The 18638-nt window shown below is 36.7% G+C and overlaps 1 protein-coding gene across 1 annotated transcript in view; it reads left to right on the forward strand.

Moving 5' to 3' along the window:
* The window catches only part of USH2A (usherin), a 676006-nt gene that overhangs the window by 477832 nt on the left and 179536 nt on the right, over nt 1-18638 (forward strand). Inside the window, exons 46-47 of the mRNA XM_045809720.2 lie at nt 2780-2892; nt 16366-16564. Of these exons, the coding sequence (XP_045665676.2) occupies nt 2780-2892; nt 16366-16564 (312 nt within the window). The remainder of the gene's footprint in view (nt 1-2779; nt 2893-16365; nt 16565-18638) is intronic.

Raw genomic sequence — 18638 nt, forward strand, 5'->3', positions numbered from 1 at the left:
AGAGCTCTGTAAATAATTTTCAAAAGGTATTAAGCATAGACATTTTCTTTGACCACAGGAACTTTTCACTGGCTTTGTCCATTAAGTGCTACCTCTTTTTTTTTCCCATCCCCATCTTTCCCCTACATTTGAAGGTGAAACATACATAATTATCTGGCTTCAACCAATGCTTTACCCTCTCCCACTGCTAGGCCTAGCTTCCTTGGAAAGAAATAAAAAGATATTTGATAAAATGAGAAAGATATGTTGATTATTTTTCATTACACTCTGTGATTTCCATGAGCCCACCCAAGTTATCTTAGCATGGAACATACGGACTGATGATTATGTTCATGGTTCTTAGAGTGAGTCCGTTTGTGCATGTACAAACTATAAAATAAAAATCACAACCAAAGTAATTAGCCATATAGCTTTATGAACAAGGTTATTTTAGGAAGGTTGGAGGATTTGCTGGATTATTCTCTTTTGGGCTCTCGTGGAGAAAGCTGAGTCCTCAAAAGGCAACTTACTCATTTACTTTACCAGGACTCAAAATACAATGTAAGACGAGATCACTGGGTGCTATGCATGCACGTCCTGGTCTAGCTTTCTGACTACATAGCAAGAGATGATGTGTAGGTGTTTCAGGCCTGTTCTACTGTGAAAGGCTTCACTCACACCTACTGGTTTGAGTCACTGGTGGCCTGACCAGAGTGCATTTTGATCAGATTTGGGACATGGAAAAAGATAAGGAAATGAAAGACCAAATTAGAATCTAACACTTAAATTGTGTTATTAGGAACCAAGATGTTCTTACCCTTGATAACTGTATTTTTGTGAAGCTCTTCACAGTCCAGAAATACTGCTTGAAATAGTTGTTGCATCGTTGGAAATTTGAATATCAAATATCAATGATTTTTGTTTATGATGTCAAAGATGATTTGGCCCCATTTAAAATATGCATCTAATTGATATGCCTAATACTTTAGAATTAAGGTTCTCTATATTAACCCCTTCTGTAAAATAGCTATCGATTATAAAGCAGACACATAGATAAAATGCAAATAACTATTTTTTGAATGAATTCCTTTATCCCTTTTTAAAGGGAATAATAATTTCAATGTTTGATTCAGTTTTATTTTTAATATGAATCTGTAAATGTTTATATTTGTGTTTCATTCACATTATGCAGTATAGCTATTGCAGCAGAAAGCTACCCCAAAGATGGAGACATGGAATATTATATTAGTAAGGATGAGAAAAATATTGACACATTTCTCCACAGTCAAAATAAAAACTTTCTGGATAACCATTTGAATATAGCTAAGTAGTTTAGAACTTAGAGCTATGGTCAGTATTTAGATAATAAGACAACAGGGTAAGTAAAACCCATATCGGATATCTCATATCTTACCAACTAGGTCATATTCCCTGATTTCTCTAACTCCCAGTTTACAAACTGATGAAAATGGACTTGTGAGGACTCAATAAAATTATTTGTGCCAGTACCCATTATAATATTGGACACATATTATTTACATAATAAATTCAGTTGAATTGATTTTGAGTTATCTCATTAGGCACCATACAGTCACATATTTCCCAATATGCATGAAGTTCTATTGTCATTAATTCAAGTACATTTTAAGTTCCTTTGCCCTTAAATTACATGGGGTTTCGTGGGACATACTTAGAGCGGTGGACCTTGTCAGTGTCCGAATACCTACTAAATATTACCTCAGAAGACTGTATGACATAAATAAAGAACACAACTTAAACAGCATCATAAAAATGTACCTCCGCTCCTATTTAGGTGTAAAGTGCCCCATGAATAAAATGACATAACTACTAAATACAGTAATAATCACATTTGTCTTTTCTCAGTTGCCAATGGACACTCAGAGAACAGCTTCACTTTGTTCTCTGTGCTAACATCTAAGCTCAGCATTAGTGCTTAAGATTCATCTGTACCCAGCTTCCCTCCTCCGTTTATGTATTATGTGCTGAAAGTAAATTACTGTTGGAAAAAGCACAGTTTCTCTTTGGCTTGCCCTTTCATTGGGAATGGAGTGATGTTGCTTTGCGGATGTTCCACTAGCAGTCCTTTGTACATTCATTCATCTCTCCTCCTTCTTGCTGCATGTGTTCCTTTTGTGTTACTAATGCTTGAAGAACTCCATTTCTAATCTTTAGTTACTCCATCCTCTGTTTTTATTCAGATTAGGTGGCAGAATTAAAGGGATAAATGATGATTTTCTGCTGTGATTAAGGTAAAAATACAATTGCAGCTGGAACAAATGGACATAAAATAGCTCGGTCACATTGAAAGTCTTCCCTAGGCCTCATTTTTCTTCTATTCCACATTAGCATTTAGGCTATTCGTTGTAAAGTGTCAAGACTCCCAGAAGATATCATCATTACACTACCTGGTTATAGATCTAGAGAGCAGTATGCAGTGATAACCTATTCTGCTTGCAAACTGTCACCTAAACATCTTCCATTCCTCAACTGTGCTCCAAATAGATTACTATGTCTGTCTCTTTCTGAATGGTTGGAACCAGAGGCTAAACATCACCATTTTAACTACTAAATCAGTTGTCTTGAGTTCATTTCTAGATTCTATGCTGAGTTTGTCCCAGTGGAGTCAATGAACATCAAAAATTAATATTACTAGAACTCCAAGAAGTTGTAGAGAACTATAGGAGAGTCCTGTGAAATGAGGGTGGGTGGATTCAATCTATTGGCAGTCTTATGTTTTGAAAATAACTGGATTTATTCTTTTGTAAACTAATGTTTGCAGGTTGAAGTCTGCACCAAATATGCCTGTGTGAAAAGTAACAGAACCCAAATCACCACTGTGGAAGATACCCCAACTGATATACCAATACCCACAATTCATGGCATCACTTCAAGGTAAAATTTTTTGCCAGTTAATGTAAAGAGCTGATCATAAGCAATGAAAGTTAAAATCAAAGATTTCATCCAGCAATGACAATCTCATTTAAGAAGTTGTTATAAAAATCTATGTAAATCAAGGGGCACTTGGGTGTCTCAGTCAGTTAGGCATCAGACTCTTGATTTTAGCTCAGGTCATGGTTTTAGGGTTGTGAGATCAAGCCTTGTGTCAGGCTCTGCACTGGGCTTGGAGCCTACTTAAGATTCTTTTTCTCTTCCTCTGCCCCTTCCCCCTGCAAAAAACTCTGTAAATCAAAATTTTTTTATTATTAGATATTGATCTTCACTGGACACATCATCCAATATTTAAGTTTTAATGTCCCTGATTTACTTCCCTTTATATAGTAACCTGTGAACAAATGCTTAAATGCATGGAAGATTTTCTATATTTAAATGTGTCCTTAAGTGAATCCTTTGGTAATGCAAAGAATATAATTTTAATTATATTAACTACTTTTAAATTAATCTCTGAAAAAAAATAGATTTACACCTATCAGATTGCCCTAAACCTAGAAACATCCCCTAAAATAAACAGGGTAGATAATCTTTGGATAACCCTTACCAACTTTATCAGATTCTTGGTAGGATCTCTATTTGATGCTGAGAAATGGTCATAGTTTGAAAGTGAGTCTCTTTTCAATTCAAGTTACAATAATAGTAATAAAAAGATTTAACATCGTTTCCCAAGCCAAAAGTGAGATGACAATTGTTCTTCCCTCTATATCAGTCTGAGGCTAGAGAAAGAAATCTGAGTACTCCCACATCATACTTTTTCCCCAGCCAAATGTATCACCCTTCACCTTTACACATACACAAACACGCACACGTGTGCACACACACCCACCACATACACACACTGAACAAAATAATCTATCTGTTATAAGAGATTTCAATTCTGAAGGATTCCTTTGCAACATATTAAAGTTTCTAGGTCTTTAAAAAAATCAGTTAAAAAATATCTGTAGTAGAACTAAAGATTAAAATAATTAGAAAAACCCAAGTAATTGGTTGCTTAGCTGTTCAGGGCAAAAATCGTATCTTGTCTCCTTGAGTACATCTTTTATCCAACACAGGATAGATACTTATCTAATTTCAGATATGCTAATTAATTGATAATCTCATCAGGTCAGCAGATTTTCCCACTTATCCACAGAATTGCCTACTACGCAGAGGCAAAATAGTCAAATGAAAAATGTACCAGCAGATACATTTGTGGCTATAATAATATAGGAAGAAAAAGTAATACAAAAAAATGTATAAGGCATGGTTATACATTTTCAAAGTTCCAATCCACTACAGAGACACTGCCCTAAGTAAATGTTTATTGAATAATGTGAAAAAACACCACAATATAGGTTTATAATATGCAGGAAAAACATAAAGAGAAAAACACCAAACTCTACCAAGAAATTTCAGTGAAGGCATCATGAAAGATGCAACAGTTGAGTCTAGTCAAAGAACTCAAGGAAAAATTATAGTGAGGTGGGTGGATGTTGTCAGATTTCTTGTCTATTAGCATCCTCATGACTCAAGCCCAAGTGAATGGCATAAAGAATGTGTCTTAAATTATATATTCAGATGTAACTAAAAATCTGTAAGCATTATTAGAAATTAAACAAATGCTCGTATGTGTCTGTGTTTCTAGGATACTTTTTTCCTTTAGAAAGATCCCTACAGGTAATAGCAGAGGAAAAGTATTTTTTTAGTTGTGGTTAAAGTTTATCCTCAAATATACTAAGTTGATGGCAAAAACATTAAAAAGTGTGTTATAGAACAAAAGCAAGGAAAATGACAGAGTAGACAACAAAAGAGAGATTTCAACACAACTTTGGAAGCAATATTTGGCAAGGAGAAGCAAATGACTTAGTGCAGTGGAGAACATTTTATGACCAAAGTGTTGGGTGGCAGAGGGAGAAAATGACACAAAACAAACTAATTTGCCCTGCAGAGAACCTCAGTGTCTGAGTACTTACAAACTTTAAAGATAGTAAAGAAGAGGAAGATGGGTTAATATTCAAAGCTGGAATCATGGGATTAGTAAAAGTCTGAAAAAAAAAAAGTGGTTGGAACCTTTCATTAGTCAGGATTCTCCAGAGAAACGGAACCCAAAACTGAAGACCCAGGAAAGTTAGTGGTGTGCTCTTTCAAAGGTTTGAGGGCAGGGGAGCCAATGGTGTAAGTTCCAGTCCAAAGCTGAGAGCAGAAGAAGCCTGATGTCTTAGCTCAAGTAGTCAGGCAGAGAAAAGGAATTTTTCCTTCCTCATCCTTTCTGTTTTATTCGGACCCTCAACTGATTGGGTAATACCCACCTACATGGGGTAGGCAATCTGCTTAACTACGTCCACCTCGGAAACCACCTCACAGATATACCCAGAAATAATACTTATCCAAATATCTGGGCACCTTTTGGCTTAGTCAATTTGATGCATAAAATTAACCATCAAAAAATTCATATTATGAATTTTATTATGCATGCAGATGTCTATTTCTCTTGCTCCATCTGGCATATTCCACTCCCAGAAGACCAGAAGTACTCTCTAGAGAAACAAACAGAGGTTTCTAGGAATTAAGGCTACCTAGGTACAGTGGAAAGCTAGGATGAAAGGCAAAGCTAAAACTCATGATCAAGTGGAAGACTATAATTGGACTGATGAAAGCCTTCGTTGCCTTCTCTGGCACTGTTCTCAAAAACAAGTATTGTGAGAAGAATGTTAAATCTCCAAATATAATTGCGGGCTTATCTATTTTTTTTTTAGAGCTATCAGTTTTTCCCCCCATGTATTTTGATGCTTTATTATTAGGTGCATACAGCTTCAGGATTGCTATGTCTTGGTAAATTGATTCTTTCATCATTGTGTAACATCCTTTTCCTTTCCTGATAATTTTCTCGTTATCAAGCATAGTTTGTCTGATACTCATATAATAGCCACTTCAGCTTTCTTTTGATTTGTGTAATTTTGAGTGATTTTGGATTGTTTCCTAGACGTTTTAAATATTAGTTTGTGATAATGTGAGTTCTCTTAAAAATTTGAAGGATGAAGTTTTAGTTTATTTCATTTAGCAGGTAATCATCTGGTTAGCTTCAGACTGCAAATTCTGTGCTGCTTTGTGTGCTCAGTGGTTCCGGTGTCAGTTCATTTTTCAAAAGTTTTGCTATGCTGCTGCATGCCTGCTCCATGCATGCACCGTCCAGTGGCTAATCTGGTATTTGCTTGGAGAATTATGTAATGGTTCAGTTCTCTTCACTGTGGTGCTCAGATTTCCTTTGCATGGGAAGCAACCATGCACATATAGTTTGGAGTTGAGTCGACCGTTGGTTCATTCACAGAATTAGAAGATCAGCTAGCTTTCTCTTCTCTGAGATGTCTCCCACAATTTTCAGATCCCTCATACTTCTTCTGTGGGGTTGGCTAGAAAGACATGGTTTCTCTTCGAATTTTAGCGTTCCAAGTTATCTTAAATTTTATATAAATGAGGCTGTGTTGGGGGCAACAAGGTGAGAGAAAATAGAAGGAAAAAGAGGAATACCCTCCCACACACCATTTTTGGATCACAGGAGCCCCTTTTCCTGGTTCCTCTGGTTAGAAAGAGATTTTTCTTGGGATTTTAGATTCTTATTTAACCAGGACTGCTATTGTACAGCTCCTTGACTAGAATCATCCTTAGAGCAGGGTCCAGAGAAAAAAAGAAAAAATAAAACAGGGATTTCCCTCACACCCTCTGGGTTGTAAGGCCTTTTTGTACCCTGGCCAGAAAGATTGGGTTTCTCACATCGGTTTTTCTTGCCCAGTGCACAGTTCCACACTGGGGCTGCTCTTGGGTTAAAATGGGAAATGAAAGAGGGGAAACTATGACAAATTCATCCTTTCATGCCTTTTTTTTTCAAGTTTTGGCTCCCCTCCTGATGTGCCTCTATTGTTAACTTTTCAGAATCCTCTGGTGGTTGTTTATTGTAATTTCTGCACACTTTTTAGTGGTGACCAGCCAGAGGGAGAGGTTGTAACATGTTTACTCCATATTGGCCAGCCACAGAAAGTCCCTCTCTATCACATATGTATTTTTTTAATTCCAATCTCTTTGGCAACCTTATTTCCTTTTTTTTAAAGATTTATTTATTTGTTTTTAGGGGAGAGGGCAGGGGCAGAGGGAGAGAGAATCTCAAGCAGATTCCCCACTGAGTGGGAGCTCTGGTGCAGGGCTCAATCTCAGGACCTTGAGGTCATGACCTGAGCTGAAACCAAGAGTCAGACACTTAACTGACTGAGCTACCCAGGCATCCCAACTTCGTTTCCTTTTTCTTTCTTCCTTCCTCCCTCCCTCCCTCCCTCCCTCCCTCCCTCCCTTCCTTCCTTCCTTCCTCCCTCCCTCCCTTTCTTCCTTCCTTTCTTTTTTTGTCAAAAATCTAGAAAAAACTTGATGGAAATCATTCACAACCAAATATTGGCAAGAAAAATCTTTCCTTTCTAAAAATGATTCATCATAGAAGAGCAACATTTTCCAAAGGCAAGACTCTAATGAGCAACCATAGACTGCCAAGCCATTAATCAAAATTACACCAACACCAAAGCAGTTAGCCTCCTATGTGCATGTTATTGTTTGTGTAATTTTATTATACTTCTGGCAATGTATACTTGTTAGTTATGTTTTTATTTTGGTTCAACAAAAATCTCTTTTATATTAGCAACGGGCAAAATTAAATGAGAAATTCTTCCAGAAAAATGTCAGTAGACTGAGTTAACTTCTGTAACACTTAAAATAATTTGGTTTCTGATAACCAAATTATTTCTTTGATTCTTTGTTTATTTTTGGTAGGACACAGTAGTCAATATCATTTAACTTTCATATATTTTAATGACATATACGGATAGTATATCAGCCTGTTTGATTATAGGCATGGAATGCATCAACTCGTCTTTGTCTTTGGCCTTAACTTATGACATCTGCAGCGCAAGCACTCACACCTGTTTTTCCTACACCGAAACTAAAGATGCCATAGCACACAATGCCGAAAGATTCTGAGCCCTTCTAGTTCTATACACTGCTTCTCCAGAAACAAACTCTGTTTCTACATCACATTTTCCATACTTGTCATATTATCATCGGCTGCTTCTATATCCCAAAAGAATACTAACAAGTGATCGATAGCCCAGACATGTCTGGCCATGGCCTACACGTGCCCTGGGTAGTTCATTTATTTGCCTTGGTGGATTTGCTGGAGTGGAATTTAATCAATAGTTAATTCATTAATTCTGGTCCTCGAGAATGTAGAGTCTATGCTGGATGAAGATAGCTGGCTGGCTTCGGCTTAGACTGAAAATATGACAAACAGGGTTGCTGACAGCTTCACTTGGTGCTGGGCTGCCTGGAAGGTTTACTTATTTATTCTCTATACATAGATAAGCTAAAAAAAAAAAAGAACATAAACAAGAAAGAGATTTTTATTAGTTACTGCTAGTATTCCAAAATGCATGATTTCCAGGGATGAGGGTCAAAGGAAAGCAGAGAGAGAACACAGATCCTGTCTTTCATTGTCTTTAATTGGAACCATGGCAGTGTTCTCAGCTCCAAATCAGTTCAGGGCTGTATTATTGATGAGGAGTCTGTGCTATAATGTCTTTGTAGCATTCGCAAATAATTGTTTGAAAATTTGCCTGAAGCTACTGCATGATATAAATGATATTTTTACATACCAACTTTTCAGAAGCCTTTATGATAGCAGCACAGGCTGTGTGTCTTTAAATGAAGTTTAAACCACTATCATCATTTATAAATCCCCTTATATTTTCAAATTACTTAGTTTGGGGTTGAAAGTAGCAAAAGAGGTTATAGCTTGTGGAAAAAGAATTTTCCTCTTTTCGCCTCACCAAATTTGAGATGAAACTTTGAGACCTCTATTTCTTTTAGAGTATGACTGGTTTTTTTTTTAAATATTATCAGAGAATCTCTTCTACCCTTAATTTTCCCTTTCTGAGTTTTTTCAGTGACTGGAGTAAAATTTTATATTTCGTGTGAAAAAAAATTCAGGCCACATTTAATTTTATCCTTTTTTTAATAGAGAGAATTTGGGCTGTAGATGCAATATGTCAAATCAAGCCTTCTTCACCCATATTCTAAACTCCCTCCCTCACCAATATGGACAACTGGAGACACATTTTAATTTGGACTGCAACTTTCTTTTTTTTTTCTTTTTTAAGATTTTACTTAATTATTTGACAGAGATAGAGACAGCCAGCGAGAGAGGGAACACAAGCAGGGGGAGTGGGAGAGGAAGAAGCAGGCTCATAGAGGAGGAGCCTGATGTGGGGCTCGATCCCACAACGCCGGGATCACGCCCTGAGCCAAAGGCAGGCGCTTAACCGCTGTGCCACCCAGGCGCCCCAGGACTGCAGCTTTCTGTTAGAGTTGTTTTTTTGTTTTTGTTTTTGTTGTTGTTGTTTTGTTTTGTTTTTTTAGTAGACTCTGTGTCCAACATGGGGCTCAATCTCACAACCCCAACATCAAGAGTGGCATATTCTATCAACTGAGCCAGCCAGGCGCCCCTCTGTTAGAGTCTTTAAAGGATATGGGAAGACCTCTTGAAAGGGATCATTTGAAGTATATTTACTACTGTTGTACAGATACAATCAAGTCTTATAATTCAGCAATTATTATCTTAAAGGCCAGTGGGTTCTGATAAGAAACACATTGTTTGATTAAAAGACCTTACAGAATATCAAGCTTATTCTTAAGACTCTACCATTAGTACCCCCCCATTTCCTCAGCAACCTCCCTTTCCCAAACTCCTCTAACTTCTGTACCTCTTGCAGCTCCTGCAGAAGCTGCTCAGTCCCAAGGTAGACCGTGTGGATTTCAGCAAAATCCAGCTCTTCCTCATTCACTCTGGTCTTTAATCGCCACACTGTCCCCTGCGCTCTGAATACCCATTCATTTCTTTTATTGGGTCCATTCCAAGTCCATTTATTCATTGTAGGTGTCCTAAACAGAAAGATTCTCCCTCCTAATCAGGTAGTTCAAGCATCACAGTTTTGTTCATTCTGATGTCTCAAAGATCTCTGGCCCTGTTTTCTCCCCAAATTTTAGTCTCATTGATCCAGTTGCCCATTGATTTTCTGTAGTGTTCTCCACCCACCGCTTCCACCACCTCAAGCCTCACTACTTCCTTCTCACCTAACTCAACATCTTTTCCAACAGCCGTTTTCACAAATGCACCACCTCCTACATACTATCAGACATAGATCTTTGAATTTTTTTTAATTCCCTGAGTTGACGAAATACCAATTTTAGTATGTTTTCTTTTGAAGCATCATCTTATATGTGTTTCCACCACCACCACCATGGCTCATGTCTTCATTGTTTAAGTTTATGTAACCAGTTTGTGTAGCTGTCTTAATTCAAAGAGATACAAAGAGGTAAAGTCTTTTCTTTTAGCTTACTACATGCCACCTTAAACATAATCCTTTGGTTGTCCTCTCTTCAACTTTTGAAAGCCTCTCAGAAACATCTTATGGCTTTCGAATTATTTTTAGTTATGAGTCTCACTTTGGTAATTAAAATTCATGATAAAGCATTAAAAAGTCTTTTTTGTCTCCAGCAAAATATTAAGCTCATGCCTGGTTCAAAGATTCTACCATGTCCCAGACTCAGCTTGATTACATCTTGCCTGTTCCCTTCTCTTTGCTCCTGTCCCCTTTATCCAGTGTGTCTCCTCTCAATGTTATTATTTCACTGCCATCACTGAGTAGACATCTGCATGTCAGGTGGCACTTTCCTGGACAATTGTGTTTTCCTGGAGAGGTTCCAAGAGGATTTCCACATAGTTAAGTTCCCTAACATGAGGGTTGCCCCCGATAGCTGATCTGTTGTGGTGCCCAACAAAGTAAGACATCCCAAGGACTCTTCTTGCTGGAGTCTCCTCTTCCTAGGAGGCTGCCATCATGGGCAGTGTACCTTCCAACTGGCTCAAGCCTAGCTGGGTTGCAAGGCATCTCATGGCTCAGTAGAAGTTCACTGATCTGTGCCATGTGGCACTCTTCACTTTACCATTCCTTTGCAGCTGCTCTGGACAATACATAGCCATAGGGATTCTCTAATCTTTCTCTAAAGGGAAGCACCCTTTCTTTGCTTATATAGACTGTCAAGCTCCATGTCAAGCTGTCCCCAAACTCCCTACTATTCTCCGGAGACAGCAACAGATTGAATTTAGAAATTTATATATCTCAGTAAGTACCAACCCTGAGAAACAAGTGCTTCCAATTTCTCTGCTTCCAGTTTCTCTAATTGACATATTTGGAATGCCTTCCTTCAGCCTTGGGTATGTTAGCCGAAGTTAGGGGGTAGATTTGATGTCACTATTCACTAAGCTAATAAGTCCTTCTTCACTCCTTGCCTCAGAAACCTCCAACGGCTTTCCAAACACTCAAAAACAAATCCAGTTATCTCTGTGTAGTATAAAATCCCACATTATCTGCAAACCCCCATTCCAGTCTCCCAACACCCACCCGATTTCATTTTCCAACATTCTCTCTGTTGCACAGTCAAGTCCTGTTAGATACACTGGCTCTTCAACAAGCCAACCACACTGTTGCCTTTTTGCCTTTACACCTCCTGTTCCCTCTGCCCAGAAACCTCTCTGGGCTTGCTTCATCCCTTCTTTCAAATTTCTGCATGGAAGAACCAGGCCTTCTCAGACCCCAAACCTGACATATGATATACTTATGTGTTTTTTTACTGTCCCTCATCTCCAAGAAAAAGGAAAGTTTTGTGAAAAAAGGGGCTTTATCGGTCTTGTTCACTGATGAATATAGAACAGTGCCTGGCATATAGGAAGGATTTAACAAGTATTCACTAATATTTAGTGAGAGTTTCAAAAACTCTCCTAGAATTCTCTTTATTTTTGGTTGTTTTGGGTCATGGGTCAATGTTAAAGAGCAGTTTTATCCTCAGAAATCAATAGAATCTTGCTGTTCCCTTAAGAAGTGAAATACTCACACTTTTAAATGGAGGAACTCATTGTCTGTCATCCTGTTTGGGGCTGTAGTTCAAATTCCCATACAAGAGGGAAACTCCATTCAACACTGTTTTGCACTTGAGTTACTAATGTAGCTCACTGACATCTCTGTCTACCCCAGGTCTCTTCTACTCTAACCTGTCGGGTTATTGATTCTAATGGGGCTTTATATTCTGGTAGTGACAACACTGCACAATCATACTACTTCACTATCAAGCTCAGCATGATATCTGAGGGACTCCATAAACTTTTTCTTTTATTCAAATTTTCCTCCTTTATTGCTGGATGTAGCTTATTCAGTCACCAAGTTGATCACATTACTCTTCCATACACATGTAGGATGATTCCCACCCTTGACTTTTGCTTACGTTGATTTTCCTGCTATTTTCTTCACATCCTCATTTCTAAATTCAAATCCACAGCCATTTGTCCCATGAGACCCCATTGCTTGGTCTAGAAGACAGTGATCTTTGCTTATGTGTTTTCAGCAGCCTAAACACATTTACACACTTGACTTTACGTTGCTGTATTACATTTACATGGTTCATGTATGCATGTTTTATATCGCCTGTTACCAAGGACACATATTTTGTCTTTTGATTTTTCACCTATTAGAAGCTATGCTAAACATTCTAATAGATAATTAAATATTCAGTGACTTGATTTGAGAGATAAGAGTCATTATTTTCATCATACAACATTTACTTAATCCTATATTAAAGTTACCTGATCGTTTGTGATGGCCATAATCTGGAAGAACTTGAGTGTTACATAAATAATTGACAAAAATGACCAAGTTGAATAGAGAAAAAAAAAAGGATCTTTGTAAACATGATCAGGGAATCCAGATCCACAATCTGGATTGACATCTTAAGGTATATGAAGATTTTTTTTTCTTTTGGCTTAAACAAGAACATTTTGACAAAATGGTAATAAAATATTAGAATAAAATGTTAAAGAGTGCCACTGGGAACCCTAATTCTTCATAAAAATTCTGTCTGACCTGTGACACGTTAGGTGATAAAGAAATGATTTTTCCCATACTCCTTTTTATCCTCAATGTTATATCGTACTTCCCAAAGAAAGAATTGAAGGCTATCATTATTGTGGTGCTGGCCACAGTAGTATATAGTAGTCACAGAAGTGGAATAGTAAATCTACTAACAATGTGACATAATTTAAAAAAAAAAACAAAAACCTCCAACTAAAATGTCTGAACAATCAATGAATCCATGTATCAAAGTATGTGTAGATATAGTGGTTTTCATCAGAACCTTTATTAAGGTAGCTTAAATTTTAGTCCCTAGTGTTCTGGGAATTAAATAAACTCCAATCATGATTTTATGAACAAATCTACCAAAAAAAAATCCATTCAAGGACTTATAGTTGGTTTATTTTTCTGCATGAGCATACAGCCTTTACTAATCTATACCAAAAAGCTTCAGCTTGTTTCCCCAATATTTAACGTTCATTCCTATGGTATAAGAATGTTTCTTCTATCTTATTCTTTTTTTTTAAAGATTTTTATTTATTTATTTGACAGAGATAGAGACAGCCAGCGAGAGAGGGAACACAAGCAGGGGGAGTGGGAGAGAAAGAAGCAGGCTCACAGTGGAGGAGCCTGATGTGGGGCTTGATCCCATAACGCCGGGATCACGCCCTGAGCCGAAGGCAGGCGCTTAACCGCTGTGCCACCCAGGCGCCCCTCTTCTATTTTATTCTTAAACATCAAAGGAATGAAACCATCAATCCAGTTAATAATGCTGTGTATTTCTCAGAGATGTCTTTTGTTTCAAATCAGCAACCAAAAGGTTTTTCAGTGTCATTCTCTTTGGTTCTAATGAGAGATGTATAGGTGTTAAACTCGTTACTATTCTTTGATCGTTTACCTTCATGTACCTGACTCAGATCCTCAAAAGCAAAACTGTTCATGTTATCACTAAAAATATAAGCAGTCTCACTTTACACCTATTTTCTTCTAGAAGAAGAAGTTACAATGGTGTGGTATTCTACATGGTGTTTTCTAGACTTTACTAATTCACTGGCTTTTGTGGAAAATTCAGACCCTTGAATGTCACTTAAATGTAGTCTTTCCTGTAGTTGATTATGCAGTGAATACAAAAGAGGTATCTGGAAAATGTGGAATTAATTTTGAGAGTTGGATAAAGACCTTAGAATAATAATGGTGACTATACAAGTCACCTACGAAACTGTTCTCTTGTAGGTGACATTAATTTCCTATCTACAGAGTCTTATTAGTGAATATGTTATGTTTGTACCCCCAAGAAAATGAAATAATAATTTTCTTTTTTTTTTTAGCAGTCTATTAAAATGTCAAGGTTTATCTTGACTGCTGCTTTTTAATGTAAATGTTTGGGCTTAATTGAATTCCTAATATATGATGTCACTTGGAATTCTGATAGGGTTCAGTAATTTTGCCTGTAAAGATATATTTCTTCTTAAAATGAAAGTTATAACAAAAATACCATTTAACAGAATGGCAGAAAAGTGGTCACATAAGTTATTGTAAGATTTTTATTGTAAGAGCTTTAAAGTATAAGAACTAAGCTTATGTGTGCTTGCTCTCATCCAAAGTACCTACTGGAATGCTTTCTACATAAAAGTGCCCTATAACTATTTGTAATTGGTTAATTGTTGTAGTTGGAAATTTTAGAATTATAAAAATAGAATTAATCTTGAATGTCAAAGTTCCACCCCTTTTTTGAAAATAATGAGAATTAAAATAATTATTATTTTACATTTACCTAGTATTTTGCAAATAGTAGGCTTTCTTTGCCATGCTAAATTGCAAGAGTATGTCATATCCAAATCTCTGGGGCTTTATTAAAATTTTTGACTTCTGCCTGTAGAGCTTATTTTAAAAATGCTAAAGATAGTACGGGTGTGTCATCTAGGCTGCATCATTCTGGCAAGTATTCTTAAGTGCAGAATTAAAGTTCTATACCATTAACCTGAGAGTAAATGATTTTATTCAGGGTTGATTCTTAGTGGACAGCTTGATGTTATGATTTCATTTATTTCAACAAATGAAATATTAATAGATAGATCATTGAAAGTGCAATAAAGTTTTGGTCAATATTATGCCCTTATTGTTTACCAAACTCCCCCCAGAAAAATATACTCATATTTAGAATGAAATTGTTGCTCGACTTTTAAGAATCATGCACCCCCGAGAATATGATGATGTCAAGATATTTGTTATGGCAATTTCCAATTCCTATATTTCTTACCACAAAACATGTCCAACTATGATATTTAAAGAAAAATTAAAGAGACTCCTGGGTGGCTCCATAGGTTAAGCTTCTGCCTTCAGCTCAGGTCATGATCTCAGGGTCCTGGGATCCAGCCCCATGTAGCTCTCATGCACTCTTTCTCTTTCTCTGTCTCAAGTAAATAAATAAATAATCTTTAAAAAAAAAAAAGAATTATTGGAGAAACAAATCTGTTTATCTCAGTCAAAAATTAAGATGTGTCAAAGTAAAGTGTATTTGGGGGGATTTTATGTCCAGTTTATTATTCAATATAATTTATAATAGTATATTATATATATTATATTATACTACATAGTATATTATATTAATATTATTAATATTTATTATTATAATTATTTACCACTGATAACAAGATTTTATCAATTTGGGCATTTATTCTGGCTACAAGTAACAAGACACCCAACAACAGAGGCTTAAGTAAATAGTTCTAGAGATTGTAAATTGTTGCTGCATTGGTTCAGCTATACCAAATAACACGGTGGCCTCTCATGATGATTCTTATGATCTTTCTCAAGTGGCAGCAAGATGATTGCTGAAGTTGCAGACATCATGTTTATCATGAAGAGAAAGTGGGGGCAGGTGATGGCTGTGCCAAGAAAGCTGAAATTGCCTAGGACCCTTCAGAGGCTCCCACTGTGATTGTCTAGCTGCATGTCTATGAGCAGCTATGTGTGATCTGGGAAGGGAAGGCAAAAGAGAAGGTGATTTTAAGTAGAGATGAGGTCTTCCACATGTTCTCATTTCCACCTTATTTACCACCTTATATTACTTGTGTCTTACTTTTCCTTATCCCAGCAAAGTTTTCTGTTGATTTTCCTGATTAGCCAAAACAATGGCACTCTCTTCTCGTCTCTGTAATTTAAAGTGGGAGATCACTGGACTCTTGTCATGTGTTATCCTCCCAAAGGCTTACATGGTTTTCATTGATTCTCTAAACATATTGTATGGTAGTAGCATCTATGAGCATACATATATTAGTATATATATTCTTTTGCTTCAGCTTCTTAATTAAGAAGTTAACAAAATGGACCTTTTGACCGATCTGAGAGATTAACTGAAAGTACATGAGGCTGAGAGCAGTGATGTTAAATGTTGTCTTTTCAGAAGTATTGATTATTCTATCCATTGCAGATCCCTTCAAGTTGATTGGATGTCTCCAGGGAAGCCAAATGGCATCATTCTTGGATATGATGTCTTACGTACAAGATGGCATCCATGCCCTAAAACCCAGAAGTTAAGGAAGGACCACAGTGGTGAGCTCTGCAAGGCAGTGAAGTGTCAAAAACCTAAAACTATCTGTGGACACAGGTGCTATTCTCCTGAAGCTAAGGTACATCTTTTCATATGAGTCAGTGAAATATGTTTCTCTCACTAAACACTCCAGGTGAAATCACTTGCTTCTTAAACCATGGTTTGTCAAGATCAATTTTTCCACTAGTCTATCAGGAAGACCCCGTGGAAAAGAAAGGATGCTTATAAAAACCCTCTCATCCTCAATCAGCATCTTAGCCTTCTCATTTTTCATCATCTTCACAGGAAATATTAGTTTATTGAAATGGTAAGGAACTCCTGAATTTGTATTTGATTGAATGACTTGAATTTTCCTTACAACAAATCCATTCAGCTACAAGTGGCTGTTTGTTTACACGACACTGATGAGTAACTGTGAGCAGGACCTTCCATGGTTTGTCAGAAATATTTTAAAATTATAGCCATTTGCAGATTAATGTTTGTATTAGTTGCAGTTTAAGAATCAGATCAATAACACAGCCAGACAGAGGAGTTTGTAAATGGCTTTTATTGACAAATGATGCAGAAAATCCTTACTTTGAAAGTAGGATTTCATCTAATGAAATAATGTTCCTATTTGTCAACAACAACATCGCACATTTAATGACTAAAGCTGTTACTAAATTCAAAAGATTCACTGCAAAAAGACACAGTAATTAAGAGAGTGAGTTGTTGAAGCAATATGGGTCAAAATACAAATTATTACAGCTGACACTGGCCAAGCAGTGGCTATCATCTAAGAAATGTTATAAAACTAACAGTTACTAACTACACATTTTTTTGGACACCTAGGCTCCAGAATTGCCCTTATGCTTAAGTTTTACGTTATTTCAGGCCATTAAATGTACACTATCTGATGAACATACCTCCATAAAATAAAATTAAATTTAGGATTTTTGAAGGGAAAAATGCTAGAATAAATTTGCCCATTAAAAATGTTCTCTAGGAGAAAGAAAGAAATCTTTGATGCATTAAGCAAAGGCTTATTTTTATTTTAAAGATGAAGGACACACACACAGGTATTGACAGTTAAGGAGAATAAAGGAAGTCAATTAAAATCTCAAGAGAAAGCAATCGTTTGTAAATTCCTGTTTAGAGTTAACTATGAATATATACTTCTTGGGTGAGAGGTTGGAAAAAGAAAAGGGACTAAGAATTTTTTGACTAAATCACCACAGATATCAGGAGGACCCGAAATACATACACAAAATTTACCATGTATTCAAACCCCAGTGAACGTCAGACCTGGAACACTCGTTAAAGCGTAGATTGCAGGTCCCACCCCCAGAAACCGTGATTTGGTAAATCTTGGGTGGGGTGTGAAAATTTCTAACATGTTCCCAGGTGATGCCTCTGCATCTGTTCCAGGAACCGTATTTTGAGAATCACGAGATTACAGACTTGCTTTGGGAAACTATAGAACAAGGAAAAGGCTATTCAGATATTCAGTACACATTTATCAACTCAAGTTATTGAAATTTCCATGTATGTTTTCTAAGACAGCTAACTTGAAAACGGAATGAGAAGATTAAGAAATATTCTGTTTATGTGGAGACCTCCCAAGAGAAGTAATTGCTTGAACATGTCCCTTTGGGGACCCACTAATGATCTAAACCAAAGGGCATGAGAAAAAATTCATAAGTTTCATGTGGCTAACGGAGCCTAAGAATGGCAACAGAAGGATGGGAGCGAACCAGTTCTAATGGGCCAACACTAAATAAACATTCCAGTGAAAATTCCACAAGAAAATGTTAGAGAACTTTGCCAAAGAAAAAGGCTAGATGTGCTTCAGTGTCTAGAAATGCACTTTATGAGAATTGGACTTTAACAAATGCTTTAAGACCACACAACAAAGAGCAAGATTTTAGGTCGGTCTCTGTCATAAAACAAGAGAAAGGTATGCGTTGTTTTACCCTGGTCAAAAATGACCAGCCTCCTTAAATCCCAAATAAACACATAACAATTTTTTGCTTAAGTCTTAAACATGGGGCATAATTTCAAAATTTTCTGTTCACACAGTATAGCATCAAAGAGAAGGATCACCCAGTTTATCTTTGGCGTTAGACTAATTTTGAATCCTCACTGCTAATAACGAAATACAGAGAAGGAAATTT

This window comes from Ursus americanus, chromosome 2 (genome assembly GCF_024610735.1).
Source record: "Ursus americanus isolate L20-20 chromosome 2, mUrsAme1.1.p, whole genome shotgun sequence".
Lineage (NCBI taxonomy): Eukaryota > Metazoa > Chordata > Mammalia > Carnivora > Ursidae > Ursus > Ursus americanus.